Source organism: Vulpes lagopus, chromosome 3 (genome assembly GCF_018345385.1).
Source record: "Vulpes lagopus strain Blue_001 chromosome 3, ASM1834538v1, whole genome shotgun sequence".
Classification (NCBI taxonomy): domain Eukaryota; kingdom Metazoa; phylum Chordata; class Mammalia; order Carnivora; family Canidae; genus Vulpes; species Vulpes lagopus.
The window spans coordinates 31,261,923-31,278,682 of NC_054826.1; the positions used below are offsets into that span (position 1 = coordinate 31,261,923).

The 16,760-nt window shown below is 41.8% G+C and overlaps 1 protein-coding gene across 3 annotated transcripts in view; it reads right to left on the bottom strand.

Moving 5' to 3' along the window:
- NMUR2 (neuromedin U receptor 2) overlaps nucleotides 1-16,760 on the bottom strand; it is a 104,029-nt gene that overhangs the window by 14,949 nt on the left and 72,320 nt on the right. Inside the window, exons 4-5 of one of the 3 annotated variants that reach the window (XM_041749286.1) lie at nucleotides 4,650-4,760; nucleotides 1,916-2,480 (exon numbers count right to left, since the gene is read on the bottom strand). The exons of 1 other annotated variant lie outside the window; for it this stretch is intronic. In XM_041749286.1, the coding sequence (XP_041605220.1) occupies nucleotides 2,356-2,480; nucleotides 4,650-4,760 (236 nt within the window). In that variant the 3' untranslated portion in view covers nucleotides 1,916-2,355. Of the gene's footprint in view, nucleotides 1-1,915; nucleotides 2,481-4,649; nucleotides 4,761-16,760 lie in introns of those variants that run through there. One more of the 3 variants, XM_041749287.1, reaches the window with a different exon arrangement.

The window sequence follows — 16,760 nt, forward strand, 5'->3', positions numbered from 1 at the left end:
TTCCATACTTTCCCCTAAAGCTGTTAGAAGTTCCAACACTGGAATTAGAAAGTATGTATGTGTGTGTGTGTGTGTGTGTGTGTGTGTGTGTGTGTGTGAATGCATAAGCACTGCCCTCTATTAAAATCCAGAATTGATTGAGGTGGGACAAAGCAGGAAGGTGCTGTCAGCCCTTAAAACCCAGCTGAGAGCAAAGTTTGCATGGAGGTGCCCAGGAAAAGATAACTAAGCAAGCCCAGGCCAACTCTGGCCTGCACTCAAGGGCAGTGGTGGGAAAGATGAGCCCAGCAGAGAACTAGGCGCTGAAACTGGGAGGTGGGGACCTCAGAAGATTCTTGTATGTGAGAGGCCCCCCAATTTCTGCTCATTCCTAAGAGCTACAGTGTGTTGGAACTGGAGCCCCAGAGATCACATAGCTTGGAGGTCTAAGACCAGATGGCATAGCTACCAGTGGGGAAAGGCCTTTCTGGTTCAAACTCCTCATTTACAGATAGGGTGAAGGGGGCCCGGGGAAGGGTAATGGCTGGCTCGGAACTGGGGTGGAACTGGACTGGAAACCCAGGTATCCTCCTTCTTAGACACTGTGCTTTCTACCTGCCTGTACTATTTCCATAATCCTTCTCTGATAATCGTTCTTAAAGCCCCCAGAAATTGACCTGTTAATTAGGGGTCTGCTTGACAAAGCCTAAACCTCCTACTGTACTGCTTCCTTTCAAGGATGCAAATAATGTATTTGCCTCATGATTACTTGTCATGGTAGCTACCTTGGAACTATTCAGCTATTAGACATGGTGTGATTACTGTGGGTTGTCCCTGATTTATAGAATGAATAAATGTTGAGAAAAAATGGCATATAAATCAAATTTGTACAAATCAAATTCCATTTTTCTATTGATTTACTTTATCTCAGAGGTGTTTTATCTTAGTTTTGGAACTCTTTTCAGTTGATAATTGCCCCAAGCCTTTTTCTTTCTTTCTTTTTAAAAGATTCATTCATTTATTTACTTGAGAGAGACAGAGAGAAACCACAAGTGAGGAAAGGGGAGAAGGAGTCAGAGAATCTCAAGCAGACTCCCTGCTGAGCATGGAGCCCAGTGCTGGGCTCAATCCCATGACCCTGAGATCACAACGTGAGCCCAAACCAAAGAGCTAGATGCTTAACCGATTGTGCCACCCAGGTGCCCCTCTTTATTTTTTAATGTAAAGAACACTAGACTGAGGGCCTGTGAAAATGGATATCAGGTCCTACTTTGCCACAAACTCACAGTGTGATCTTAAAAACCCCTGAACGTCCCCACACCTTCCCTAAAAGAAATAAAAAACAGCAGGGTTTGAGGGAAAGGATCTCCACAAGCCTTTTCCTCTCTCTCTAATGTCAGAGGCTTCTCTGATTTTGTGTCACTGAATCTAGGTGGCTTTTTCTCCCCTCTAGTCTCTACATGGTTAAGAATACATAAGAGTTGGACCATGACTAGGAACAATTTCACATCCAGTCCATGTCAGGATTAGAAACAAAGAAGTAAAGAGACCTGGGGAGGCCAAGGGATGGTATGAGGGGATGCAGTAGACAACTTTGTAACTGTCTGCTCAGCACCCCTTTGCAAAGGATGACTCCTTACCCCAGCCAAAACCAATGTGGAAAGATTAACTATATTCTAGTATGATCTCACCTCTAAGACACAATTGATTAAGAGGGCAGGCAGGCACCTGTCCGAGGTTGAGCTCTTCAGAGTGTCTCACAGGGAGTTCGGGAAGAACGTAAGGTGTCTGTATGGATAAGACATAAAGCTTGAAAGCTGTGTGGTCATTTTTGTTTTTAGCCATGAATACTGTGGTACTTCAGGGAAAGATCAGGGCAGAACTAAAGCAGATGCACAGGAAGAAAAAGAGAAAAGGAAGAGAATATGACTTCGGATGGCGCTTGAGATGCTGCTCCTTTATTTATGAGGCTCAATGATGTTTCATGCTTGCCTTTAGGAGACACCCCAATAGTCTTAAACATTATTCCCTTGACTCACTTTATTGTTGCCAAAGAGGAGTTGAGCTGGTTCTGTCACTTGCCACCAAAAGGATTCGAATAAATTATAGGGACCCCAACCCAGACTCACTGAATCTGAATCCCTGCCGCTGGGTTACAGACATTGTTGTTTAAAATAAAACTTCCTTAGATGATTTTCACATGCAGGTGGTCTCGAGAACCTTTCTTAAGTACAAAGCAGAGAAAGTAGGTAGCCAACTAGAGTAGAGGGTGTAAGACGTCTCATTCTGCTTCATCCTTAATGACCCAAGTGCTCTTGAACATGACTTCATGTCTGGCCCCCAGTCTCCTCATCTGTTCAGTAGAGGTAATTATCTTTATCCTGCACTCCTCCCAGAGCTCTGAGTAAAAGAAACATACAGAATGTGCTCCTCAGGAAGCAGATGCTGAGGTGGAGGTGAGCAGGCAGGGTGTTCACGAGGAAGTGCTCTCTGATCCACCCCTGTGAAAGGAAGGAAAGGAAGCAGGTTGGGCAAGGAAGACAGAAGCTCACAGGGGGCTTGTGGCTAAGGAAGACTCTGAAGACTTGTTCTTCCATGGCCTAACTAAGGCAGCCTTTATTCCCATCAGTCACTGGGGGTAGCAAGGTACATTCTTCAGGTAGTTCTCTAAAAGGACCCATAACACTGGCCCTCATCTCATGCCTTGGAGGGGGAGCTAAGCAGCCCTTTGAAGGTTAGTCAACCCCAACATGAAATGCCCTTTATTTGATACTCATCCTCCCCCAGAAACCTGTCTATCTCTAGTATTTCCTGCTAGTGTGAAGGACCCCATGGTAGATGGTCACCCTGCTAGAAACCTCCAGTCAACCTCTCCCTCAGCCTCAATCATTCTTCACGTCTCTTAGATTTACTTTTAAATATTATTGTTAGGGGCACCCGGGTGGCTTGGTCAGTTAAGTGTCTGAGTCTTGGTTTTGGCTCAGGTAATGATCTCAGGGTCTGGAGATGGAGCCCCACATCAGGCTCTGTGCTCAGTATGGAATCTGCTTGAGATTCTCTCTCTCCCTTTCCCTCTGCCCCTCCCCCTACTCACATGCAAACAAGTGTGCCCTCTCTCTCAAATAAATAAATCTTTTAAAAAATAAATATTTTTGTTATACTTTTTAAAAAATATTTGTCTTTGTCTTTGCTACCATTGCCTTAGTTGTTTGCCATCATGTCATCTGAATTATTCCAACAGCTTCCTAACTGGTCTCGCTGATTACTGAATCTTCCTTCTTAAATTCATTCTTTTTTTTAAATTTTTATTTATTTACGATAGTCACAGAGAGAGAGAGAGAGAAAGAGAGAGGCAGAGACATAGGCAGAAGGAGAAGCAGGCTCCATGCACGGGGAGCCCGACGTGGGATTCGATCCTGGATTTCCAGGATCACGCCCTGGACCAAAGGCAGGCGCCAAACTGCTGCGCCACCCAGGGATCCCCCTTCTTAAATTCATTCTGCATGCAACTGCCAGAGGGATCTTACTGGAATGCAGAGCATGTCACTCCCCTTCTCAGAACTTTCCAGTGGTCCCCTCATTGCCATCAGGATATAGACCGAATGGTGATATGGCCCACAGGATCTATCTTCATCTGATTCTGCTTCTCTCATCTCTCACTCTCTTTCACCAAGCTACTTATAGCTTCCATCATACAGAGGGTTGCTCTGTGCCTTTTTGCCCTTGCTTATGCTGTTCACTCCTTTGGAATGATGGTACCCTCTCCATCCATCTGCCTAATTCATGGTTGTCCTTTTAAGACATCACTCCCTCCAGAAAACAATATTACACCCTTGGGCTTCCAGAGCTTTTGTCCCACAAAACTCATCTTTGTGTGTTCTTGCATTTGCTTTTTATTAATAAAAATCATATTATAATTTGATCAACATTTATTGATAGCTGAGTTGTATACTGTGCTGAATATCTTATATAGATTATCTCATTTAATTCTCAAAATTACTTTATGAAGTTAATATTCTCATCTCTGTTATATAGATGGGCAAGCTGAGCCTTGATGAAGTAACCTGTTTGAAGTCATGCAGTTAGTGTAGTTGAGATTTGAAATCAAGGCTGTCTGATTACAATATTCTTATCTTTTTTTAAGATTTATTTATTTTAGAGAGGAAGAACATGTGTGCAGAAGCCAGGAAAGGGGCAGAGGGAGAGGGAGAGAGGGACAAGCAGACTCTCCGCTGAGCATGGAGCTGGATGTGAGGCTGGGGGTCTCAGGACCCAGAGATCATGATGTGAGCCACAATCAAGAGTTGGGTGCTTGACCGACTGAGCCGCCCAGATGTCCAAATATTCTTATCTTACTAATCTTTTTAACCTCAGTACTCAGAATGGTATATAGAAATATATTATGGTATCTAGCACATAGAAAATGCCTTTTGAACTAAACCTGGCACAGTGACTAGATCATGGCTTGTTTCAATAGCTGATTTTTTCCCACTGTATAAAGTACATTGAAGTAGATTGAAAGCTGTTATAATAGCAATAACTAGTGTTTGATATAATTTTAACCAGTATAAAGGAAAGCAAATGGAAGCTTTTAAATTGTTTAAAATAAAATGCCTGGGCCAGAGACCACAGAGAGGAAGGAAACTAAGATTTGACTTGAAATTTACTACCTTTGTCTTTCATCTCAGCAGAGGTGACACGATGGCTGTTTGTTTGTTCACATAGTAAAGATAGGCTCTTATCATTTCTCTTAATTTTCAGATCACCAACAGATGCAGGGTCTTCCCAAGTTGGCAAGGATCCAAAAATTAAAGAAATAGCAAACACATGTTGAGTGTCTCCTTTCATCCCCTTTTACCTCCCCCATCCCAGCAAGGTATATAGATTTTATCATTTTGATTTTACATTTTAAAAATAGAGGCTTCAGGAAGGTAGAGTGACTGGATCAAGGTCACAGAGTGAATATGTATAGGATTCAAAATTGGGTCTAACTCTAAACTCTTTGCTTGTCCCACGGCATCACCCTGAAGTCCTGCCCACCTTTGTTCCTGAAAAGCCAGACTTGTCCCCAGGGATCTAGATAGCTTCTAATGGGCACTAATGTTCTTAGGCATCTTCAATTGCTGGTACAATGGCTCCCCTGGGGGAAGGAGCTGCCCAGTTGTTCACCAGCTCCAGTGTTTTTCAATTAGGTAATTAGCAGGTAGCTCCCTGGGGAGCTAGGTGAAAATGCTGTGACAAAAAATAGAAAGGGAGCTGCTGTTTTCTTTCTTTCTCTCTTTTTTTTTCTTTAAGATTTTACTTATTTGAGAAAGGGAGGGAGGGAGAGAGCAGGAGTGCATATGAGCTGGGAGGGGCAGGGGGAGAAGGGGAGGGAGAAAGAATCTGAAGCAGACTTCACAGTGAGTGTGAGGAACTCTACACAAGGCTGGATCCCATGACCAACCCACCGTGAGATCATGACCTAAGCCAAATTCAAGAGTCAGACGCTCAACCCATTAAGCCGCTCAACAGACTAAGCCACCCTATGCCCCAGGAGCTGCTGTTTTCTGTAACAGCAATCTTTCAAGAGTCTCATTCAAGTACATTATGCAAGAGGGAACTACAGAGTTTGCATAAATCCATAGGGATACAAAGTAGGGTGATGGTTAACAGTAGATTAATGGAGGGGGAGGGTCCTGGCGAGTGACTGCTTAATGAGTACTATGGGGTCTTCTTTTGGGATGATGGAAATATGCTAGGACAAGGCGGTAGTGATAATTGTGAGTGCACTAAGTGCTACAGATTTGTACATTTTTAAATGGTTAAAATGGTACATTTTGTGTCATGTGTATGTTACCACAATAAAGAAACATGTCCATAAACATACAGGCCAAATTTGTGGACCATTTGCCAACAGGTGCAGTTCTCCCACCCATCTCTGTGTCTAAGATGATTTCTTACAGCTACTTTGGTGTTAAATACAACAGTGATATCCTGCTGTAAAGGTGCCTGCAGCCTGAGTGTTGGTGTGGCTGGCTTTTACTCTTCACTCCTACTCAGACACTTTTTCTATTCATCGAGGGAGGTAGTATAGCATAGTAGAAAAAGCATGGGCTTTGGAGTCAAACGGACCCATCTCTGAATTCCAGCTTGCGATTTACTGACCGTGCTGTTTGAGAGTATTACTTTCTTTATCTCTGAGCCTTGATTTTCTCATCTATAAATCAGGAATGATAACAGGGGTTTCCTCCTAGGAAGTTGGTGAATTACTGCTTACAAAGTCTGGCTGATAGACGATTACTAACTGGTAGCTGCTTATTTTCTTCTTTCTCCTTTTTTTTTTCTAATTTCTTCTCCCCATCCTCCTCATTATCATTACACAAAAAACTTAGGGCTAGGAGAAAAGAAAGGGCTTGGTAAAACAGAATACTCTGTAAAGCCTAAAGCTGGTAGAAGCAACATTATTAATTCTTCTGATGGACATGCTACTGTGAGGTCTTGAAATCCTCTTTCCACTCTTATCTCCTTTATTCCTTACTATTATTCAAGTAATATTTAGCTTAGACTTATTATCTCCATTTAGCAGGTGAGGACACTGAGACACAGGCAAGTTCCCATCAATGGTTCTGAATTTCACCAGAAATGGCAGAGCCAGAATCAAAACAAGAGCAAGTACTTGTTTACTTCCAGCTTGCTGCTTTATATAGCCAAAGCTACCATCAGTGCTGTTGATAGTATTCACAGCATCTTTCATAAAGAACAGCTGTTGAGACGATGCCTGGGTGGCCCAGTGGTTGAGTGTCTGCCTTCAGCTCAGGGTGTGATCCTGGTCTGGGGATCGAGTCCCGCATCAGGCTCCCTGCGAGGAGCCTGCTTCTCCCTCTGTGTCTCTGCCTCTCTCTGTGTTTCTCATGAATAGATGAGTGGGGTCTTTAGAAAACAACAACAAAAAATAGTTGTTGACTTTTATGTTGCTAGGAGTCTGTCTTCATGGGGTGCCAAGAGATTCTTTGGGGGGATCACACACAACCCTGAATCCCTTCACCAAGTGGAATAATCTGAGTAGAGATTATTAGCATTGTTATCAGGAGTCCTGAGTACTGGTCCCGGCTTGGTCATTAATCTTGCCTTGTTCTGAAGCCTCCAATAAGAGAGCTTAAAGTAGAGGAAATGTCATCTACTTGCATTCATTCATTCATTCATTCATTCATTCATTGATTCGTTCATTTATTCATCAATTCTTTAATATATAAGTATTCAGCAAGGTTCAAGGAATAAACACAACAATGAACAAGCCAGATGTGCTTTTTTTCCCCTTCCCATGCAGAGCTCATATTCTAGTGGAGGAGGAAAAAAAAAATAAACCAATACATAAATAAAATAATTACATGTAGTATTAAATTTTAGGAAATAAAAGGGGGCAAGATTGGACATAACAAGGAGAGATCTATCTGTAGGGTGACCAGAGGAAAGAGAGAAGAGCTGTCCTTTAAGCTAAGAGCTGAAGACCTACAAAGAGCTAGCCAAGTGAAAGGAGAGAGGTAGAGGTGGGGGTGAGGATGGGGGTGGGGCACATTTCTGGTAGAAAACATCATAGGAAGAAGTGCTAGGGCTGGAGAGGATTCAGAGCATTCTAGGAACCTAATAACCCAGCATGGCCAAGCTTAGTCAGTAAGTGGAGAGTGGTCTGAGCAGAAGTTGGAGAGCAACAGAACCCAGACCATTCAGAGCCTATAGTCCTCAGTAAGGAGTTTGAATTTTAAGTGCAATAGGAACCCTTTGGTATCTTTTCTAAGCAAGGGAACTACGTGGTCTGATCTGCATTTTAAGAATGTCAATCCAGCTGGCCATATGGAGAATGGACCAGAGAGGAAAACCAGGAACCTAGTTAAGGGACTTCAACAATGACTCAAGGAAGAGTCAAGTGGCTCTGAATCAGAGTGATGCTAAGGAAGATGGCAAGAAGGTTGAAGAAACATTTTGGAGATAAAATCTAAAGGACTTGCTGCTGAGTTGGTTGTAGAGAGGAAAGGGCACAGAGAAATCAAGGATGACCACTATAATTTGGATAAGACCACTGGAAGTTGGGAGAGATGGGTGGGAGTAGAGGAATAACTAGTTCCATTTTTGTGTTGGGTCCCAAAGAAAGAGCAGAGTGACAGTGAGGGACAAACCAATAGAGGGGCATGGGTTTGAGGACCTTGTATAAGGTTCTGGAGACACAATTCACTGAGTGGCTGTAAATTCTTTTCTTTCTCTGGGTCTCAAGTTCTCCATCCATAAGTTGAATTAGTTGATATGAGGATATCTTTTGTTTTTCCTAGTTTTGACATTCCATGATTCCAATAACATGTTTACTTGTCATTCATGGGTCTATCTAAAGTCATATATATCTATTTATATTTGGAGCCTCTTCTGCCTCTTATAAGGTGGTGAATTCATTCCTGCTGTACCACTTCCTTTAATTTGTCCTGAAAATTTTTTGAAGCCTTTACATGGGGACCCTTCATTTGACTTTGCCAGAATTGGGTGAATGCTCCACAGAGTTGTAAGTCAGAACTTTGGTTATGGCATCCCACCTCTTTGTTACTTTTGTGCTTCTGGCACCACCTCCATTCTTACTTGCTTAGATATTAGCTTCATGGTTCCCAAATTATGCACATTGGAATCACCTGAGGATCTTTTAAAACCAGTGATGCCTGCTGCCTACCCATAATCATTCTGATATATTTGGCATGTGACCTGGGCATCAAGAGTTCTAAAGGTTCCCCAGATGATTGTAATGTGCAGCAATGTTTAAGAATGATTATGTTACTGATACTTAAGATATTACCTGATAATTAAGGAATGGATAAATGGCAAGCTAACAGGGAAAGAACCAAAGCAATCATTCTTCTCTCAGGAATTTAGAATTTCCCCAAAGCCCTATAGGTTCAAAGGTTAAGAACAGAGATGGGAGAGTGGTAGGGCTAGGAAGTTGTTGTTGTTGTAGGGAAGGGAGCTAATCCTGTGCCTTGTTTGGTGTGTCAGTTTGGAACTTCCTCAGGAGCTTCCCAGGGGTCATCTGAAACTGGCCGCAAAGGCAGAGGGCAGGAAGAAAGGAAAGAGGTGAGCCACTCCAGATTGGTAGATGACAGATTTTATAAGCAGGTGAATTTACTTACAAGGCTTGTCTTGGGCAGTTACAAGAAAAGCAAATCTCCATACCTGCCCACCAGAATCTTAAAAACTTATATAGAGGCCTCAGCTGGGTTCAGTCATATATACTGTCCAGATAGTCCCACTACCACATCACTATTTCAAGACGATGTCCTCAGGGCAGCTTCTGGGAGTGAGGAAGGCATTTTGGGAAGCACATTGCAAGGACAGGGGAGGGGTGAGAACTTCTGTTGCTGGGGTCCAGCTCCTTCCATCAACCAGCTGTCATGATCTCTCCATGACCTCCCTGAAAATGATGACAATTAACTATGTAGAAAAGTCTACGTTTTCTGTTGCTTTTTCTCTCCTTGACTCTTAACAGATCTGAGACTCTGATCTTAATCTATTTTGAATCAGAAGCTTGCTATATTACTTAACACATACTCAGAATATATCCTGTCACTCCTATGGTCACAGCAAACAGTGGAAATCACACAGGAGCTATTCCTGCTGGACTCCCAAGCTGTCACTAGTCAGTCATTTGGATAGTCGCTGCACCAGTGGGTCAGAATTGGCAGGAAGATACCTATTATGTTGACTCTAAACTAAGGAAAACACATGTGTGTGTGCATGCTCATTCTTTGCCGGGGAATGGAGGGATGGGTGGGGGGAAGAGGGGTGTCAGTTTTCATATTAGAAGGCACTTTCTTCCTGATGGTAATTTTGAGAGAATACCTCTACACTCTGGTTTTAAATTTTCTTATCTGAAATAGGATATTTAGATCCTTTAGTCTACTAGTTGGGAAAGCACAAGAGGCCTGTCACGGCAGTGAAATTTTCTGTGGCTCAAATGAATGAGAGACGAATCACAGATTCAATCGAAAGCTGCACACGGAAAATTCAATATTTGAGGAAAGGGAACCTTGAGGCCATTCATCTTCACCTCATAGGAATGAAACAGAAATAAAAACCACCTTTCAAAAGGAGAGCTATAACTTCCAGCTTTTTGAGGTGGGTTTCAGAGTTTTTTCCTCTTATTCAACCCAGTTTCTTTATGGAACACAAATAAACCTTAAGGAGTAGAAGGATTGGAGAGGATTGAAATCTGATTGCATTTTCTCTCCCTCCCCCGTTTGGAGCTTAAAAATCATAACTGCTTTCTTCTTTTTATTTATCAAAAGTTATAAACTTTCAAAGCTTGGTAAAATTAACCAGAGATATGAACTGTATTTAGTTAAGGGTGAAATCTTAACAACCCCCCCCCCCCAACCCATGGATCCCTGAGATTCCTTCTTGGTCTCCAGGCTCTCCTTGGAGGGGATGGTGCTGCCTAGAAAACTCAGGGCAGACATTTTGATCGAAGCCCTGAAGACTTTGGGCCTTGCCACATCTGAGCCTGGAAAATATCCTTGACCCAATGAATAGGGTCAGACTTCAGAGCCAAATAAATGTGTGTTCAAATCCCAGCTTTGCTTCTTCACTCCGTGGCCTTGAACAGCTAACTTAGACTCTTTGGTGTTCACCTGTACCAAAGGGTTAATAATGCTCTCTCAGAAGCTGGAATGTCAAGGGCCAAATAGAGGGCCTGGCCCAGGATAGATGTTCTACTGGGAAAAACTACACAGCAAATCTGCTCATACCATGACAGTGATGACCTAACTATTTCAGGCTTGTGTGGACAAACTCTAATCCTTTTCCTTTCATATTAACTGATAGACAAAATCTCACAGCAGTTGAGCCTTCTTGGTGGAAGTTGAATTTGTCCAGTGGATATCAGGCTAAAGAGGGTCTCCCTGTTATTGGCCTCAGGAGGACCACCCTCTTCTCCTTCATATGGCTTTGGTAGGGTTGCCAATCACAGGACCCCCTGCTTCCCTACCAAAGTGGACAGGTGCCCCAAGACAGACCGATCAGATTGTCCTTTCTCAGAGCTTAAATCTTGATGGAGACATGTAAGAAAGGCAAGAAGCTGGAGCCAAGTCATCTTAAGGCTACATGGGAGAAAGATAGTACAGATTCTTTCCATGAATCTTTCTAGAATCTCCTTCCCTGACTTTACTATCCTCCTTTAATTCTGAACACTACCCAGTGCTGATCTATTTAACTTCCTTCTTTTCTATGCAAGAGTTGGAGCAGCATCAATTGCTGGCAAGAATCTAACTGATATATGAAAGAAATGTCCCAACATGGATTGGGGTCTCCACTTTTAACATAATACAATTACTAATTAACTCACCTTGAAGAACAAGTAACTTTTATACATGCTTTAGATCCACTAATATAGACACACAGTTTTTGGGCCAAAAGGGGTTTCAGGGGAAGTTCAATCTACCATCATCATTAATATCCAAGAAAACTGAGGCTAACAGATGAAGTATGACTTGGTCATTATTCCATAGTCATTTGATGGCTCAATCAGAATTCAGATCCCCTAACACTGAGCCTAGTGTTAGACTGCCTCTCCCCTTCCACCATCCTTAACTTGTGTTTATGGACATAATGCTTTGAGTTTCACCTCTGCAAGGCCATAATAGTAGCTTTCATCCTCATAAAAGCTAATAGGCTTTCTCTTGTGTCATAGTCCATACCTGCACCCCTGACCAGGTCTCTGGCATTGTTGGCTATTGGTTGAAAAGAGAGGATGGGATGGGGTTGGCATGAAATAGAGAGGCTGGATCCCTGCAGCCTGGACCCAATACCCAACAGAACCCAAGCCCCACCAAAGCACTGACTTTGCATGAAAGAGTTGCACACTTTGATTTTTTTCTTTACCATGGAAATTCTGACCCTAATCAATAACTTTCCTACTTAAGAAAGGTTCTGGAAACTTGTAAAATTACAAAAACTAGGAGTGAAGTCCATTGAAAACTAAAGGAAATAGAGAAAACTGCTTTCTTTTCCTTCTAAAGATTTCAGAAAATCCTGAAACACAGCAAAACAACAGCAAACACAAGCACAAAGACAAACACTAGTCCTTCTTTGTGAGAAGCAGGAAAGAAGAAGGAAAATAGCTTGGGTGGTCCTTGTTCTTACCAAGCGAGATAAGGGTCTTAGTGTGGCCCTGGTAACCCAGGAAAAAGAAGAAAACTACTGGTTTTCTAAAAGTACACTGAACACTTCCTGTGGGCCAGGGACTAGATTTCATTATTTAAGCCCAACAGTTTCATTGGAAGGAAGTATTCCTATTCTGTATATGAGGAAACATGTTCAGAAAGGAGAGTCTATTTGTCCAATGTCACACAGGTAGTAAGTAGGGGAGCCATGATTTAAACTAGGATAATTTGAACCCCAGACCCTTATTCAGTATGCTTTATGGACTCCTACCCACAGAAGGAATGAGTCCCTAACACATGTTTGAAGTCTACAACAAGCCGTACAGTTCCTTCTTTCTGCATATACAAATTGGGAGAAAGACTTGTCTTTGAAAATTTAATCGTTTCTTTTTCCTCCTTCCCTGAACCAACCTTTACCAAGTGCTTGAAAAGGGCCACTTAAATCCACAGCCCAAGAAAAATGTATCTTTGTGATTAATATGTGTTAAAATGAGGAGTGACATGGTAATAAAATGGGAAAGGTTTGGGGGCCTTTGGGGAAATCCATCTGACTTCAGGCTGTGGTTCCAGTAATGAGGCTGCTATTTTGCGGTCATGGAGGTAATGTTTTCTGATGCAGGTAGAATGATTAACAAGGTGAATATATCTGCTCAGAGGAAGGAAGGGTAAAGAGGAAGTGCCTGTGGGAGAATGGCTTAGGATGGAAGGCCACATACCTTTCCTTCTTCGTTTTCGGGAGCTCTGAGAATTTCATGTAAGCTCAAATGCCAGGAGTGGTTTGCTCTCTCACTTCTCCTTTGCTCTCAATCTAATCCATTTAATGGTGTGTGGGGTGGGGTGAGGATGGAGGACTGGGGGGGGGGCAGGAAAAGGGGCAAGAAGTTTACAAGAAAAGAGGCAAGAAGAAATAGAGAAATGCATTTACTTAATCCATTTTTTCCATTGTCTGGAAGTGTAGCTTAGGTAATTCTTCCTCTACTTACCTGTAGGGAATTCTTGCCTGGCAAGTGCAGTATAGCTGTTAGGGGGATACTGGGATGTCATTAAGGGGGTTGCCATGATTATATCTGGCCAGAGGACCCAGGAGTACACAAGTCCTGCTTTGGTCCAGCTATTCTTCTTTCCATGATCTTCCTAAAAGAGTTATATGCGAAAGTAACTAGATGGGCTTTGACCTTAAACCCCAGCCCAAGGATAGGCTACTTCTTGCTGAGGCCAGAGGCAGTCCATGAACTACTTTGCCCCCAGATTTAGATACCTATACACTATAAACTATACACTAGGAACTAGAAACTAGAAACACTATAATACCTCATACCTGCTGATAACAAAGAGGAAGGAGATGGGAGAGATAGCAAGGTGGCATCCTGCTCCCCTTGTCTCCTCCAGCTGTCAGGCTAGATAAAGCTAAGGCCTGGCTACTATGCTGGCAGAAGAGAGAACATCCTGAAATGGAAGTGGCTGACTAGAGGTCCCTCAGGATGTGGGAAAGCCTGTGTGTGTCTCAGAGAATACCAATCCTGGAAAAAGCAGTCCAATCAGTTTCTGGACTCTGACCAACCAAATAATCATGACTTCTTTGTATAGACGTGGGTATCCAATGGGGGAGTGGAGATGATGCTGGGTTCATACTATTCATCTTGATTCATCCCTAGGAGGTTGACAGCCACTGTGGAGGTACCCAAAACACCAAAAGGAGGTGAGTTACTGATGCTCTCTGTGTTCATTGTCTTCTGCTTCAATTATGTCTTTCTAGATGAATGCAATGGTCTTACTCATCACTCTATTCTATATTTGGTATCAGAATGACTTTCCTGAAGCACAGCTCTCAGTGTGGCACTAAATACTCAAAAACATTCCATGGCTCTCACTGTCTAGAGCAGCAGTGGGCAATTTGGCCCAACTTCTGTTTTTGTAAATAAAGTTTTCTTGGAAAAGCACACTCATCCATTTACAAATTATTTATGGCTACTTTTATGCCACAATATTAGAGTCGAGTGGTTGTGGCAGAGAGCTTATGGCCTACAAAACTTAATATATTTACCATCTGGCCCTTTACTTAAGAAGCTTGCCACATCCTAGTCTAGAGAAGGTGCCAAACATCTATTCCTGGCATTTGAGGTCCTTGTCAATATGGTCCCAACCAATGCTTGTTTCATTTACTTCCACTCCTCTTGAAGTACCTCATGTTCCTGCCAATAAGGCATCCCTTACTTCATGCTTTTTTAGTTGTTTTTAAGCTTTTAATGGAATTATTACATACCTATAAATATCAAAATTCTATGTGTGTAGCCTGATGAATTTTTAAAATATCAACATATCCTCATAACTGACACCCGTGTTCTATAACTAGACGCCTATGTCCTGTGACTAGAACATTAATTACCAATAGTCTAGAGGCCCCAGAGGCCCTTTTCATGCTCTCTTTTATCCTGATTTCTAACATTATAAATCACTTTAACTCTTTATGAGTTTAGTATACATACACAAGTAGTATTCCTTTTGTCTGGTTTCTTTTGCTCAAATTACATTTATGAAATTCAATGATGTCATTGCATAAAGTTATAGTTTGTTTATTTTCATTGCTAAAATCCATTTTGTATATTATACCACAACTTATTAATTCTTCTGATGATAGGTACCTGGGGTTACTACTTTGGAGCTATTATGAATAATTCTGCTATGAACATCCTTTTGCTTGTTTTCTGGTTAACTTATGTATACATTGCTTGAGTTAATACCTAAGTATGCCATTGTTGAATCATAGGGAATAGTGCAAGGAAATAACTATGTATATATTAAAAGAGTACAGCATTTATGATAGCATCAGAATCCGTTCAATTTCTAGGAATAAATGTAACAAAAGTGCACAACCCTCTGCACTAAAAACTTTAAGCAAAAGATAAGAGAAAAACAAAATTATAGTATAGGTGTAAATATTTTTCCTATTCTTATGCCTTTTTGTTCCTTGCTTTATTACAATAGCCAGGACTAATACAGAGTTGTATACAAGTGGTCTTAGCGTGTAGCCAGTTTCTCCCCTGCTTAGGGCATGTGTCACTCAGACCAACATGACTTATTTTACTGATTTGCTCTCCAGAAATCATAGAGTGAAAAGAATTGTTTTCCTGCTTGAAAGGGTCTCTTATGGCTAGACAGAACTATTTGTTGTTTTTTCTTCTTGTACTATATTTCGGCACAATTCTTTGACTATAGATGAAAGGCCAAAATCTACTTACTAGATTCTCTGGGTTAAGTGAACATAAAGCTCTTTTATTGGTCTATGAAACAAAGATATGATCATAACTAGTATCTACTGAGTATTTATTAGGTGTTGATGGCTTTGTTTGCATTAGTTTATTTGGTGGTACCAACAATCCTGTAAGGTAGTCATCATCATTTCATCTGTATAGGCAAGGAGCCTGGAGATTAGAAATAACAAATTGACCCAAATCACCCACTTTGGAAGTAGCAGAGCTGGTTTTGAACCTAGACAGTTTGATTCCAGAGCCCTTCACCACTGTGCAGTACGAATTTGCTCATACCAAGTTGAAATGTGCCTTTTTATAATTCCTTTGTGGTCACACAGAACAAGTGTGCCTTCTTTTTCCCTGTGAATCTCCTTCAGTTGCATGAAGATAGCTTTTATCAGCCTTCTGAGTGTTCTCCAGATTCAACATTCCTAGTTTCTGTCATCCCCTGCATGACAAGTTTTAAAAATCTCCTTTGCTTTTCCAGTTAGTGATTTTCTTCTCAAAATTCCTCTGCAGATGTGGTGCTCAGTGGGGGAATACATTGCTGTGTTTGAATGATTACTATTTCACAGCAGAACTTTACCCTTCTTTATTATGACCCCTATACTGCTTCTAATACATCCTAAGGTTGAGGCAACTTGGTACAGACTTTGGAGTCCGAAGATCCCCTTCTAATCTTGGCAAAGCTATTTGCCAGCTGTGTAGTGTTGGGCAGGTCGCTAGATCTCCCCAAGCCTAAGTTTTCTTATATAGAAAATATGGGGCCATTGCTGGTACCCTGGTTACCTCCCAGGGAAGGATAAGAGACTCATTTGAGATAATGGATGGGAATGTTGTTTGCAAACTATGAAGAGCTCCATCAATGCCAGTTATTTTTAGCAGACTCATCATGCTGTTGACACATACCAAGTATTTGTACAGAGTGAAGCTGAATTCAGCCATTAAAAAAGTGAACAAAAGGGAATGTTAGTGGCATTCAGCCAACATAAGGAAATGCTAGTTGGGCTGCTTAGGAGAGGGAAGGGGGAGAGTGTGAAGTTAACCCCAGAAAAGGAGATACAGACCAGAATGTTCAAATGAGATTTGGGAGAAGCTGCCATGGTCCTTAAGGTTAATGGGGACCAGGAAATTATAATCATAGCTGGTGACCTGTGATACTGATTGTGTTTTTCCTCCCAGTGAAATCATGAGGCAGAGCTATTCCCTGCCTCCCTCCCCAACCCCCATCCCACAAGGCTAATTATTATAAAAATTCTCTGTCATTGCTTTGCAACGGTCCACAGCCTAACTAATTTAAAAATGCAAATGAATGCTAAATTACAGTCAGGTTTGGAGCTCGTTTCCTGCCTGTGCA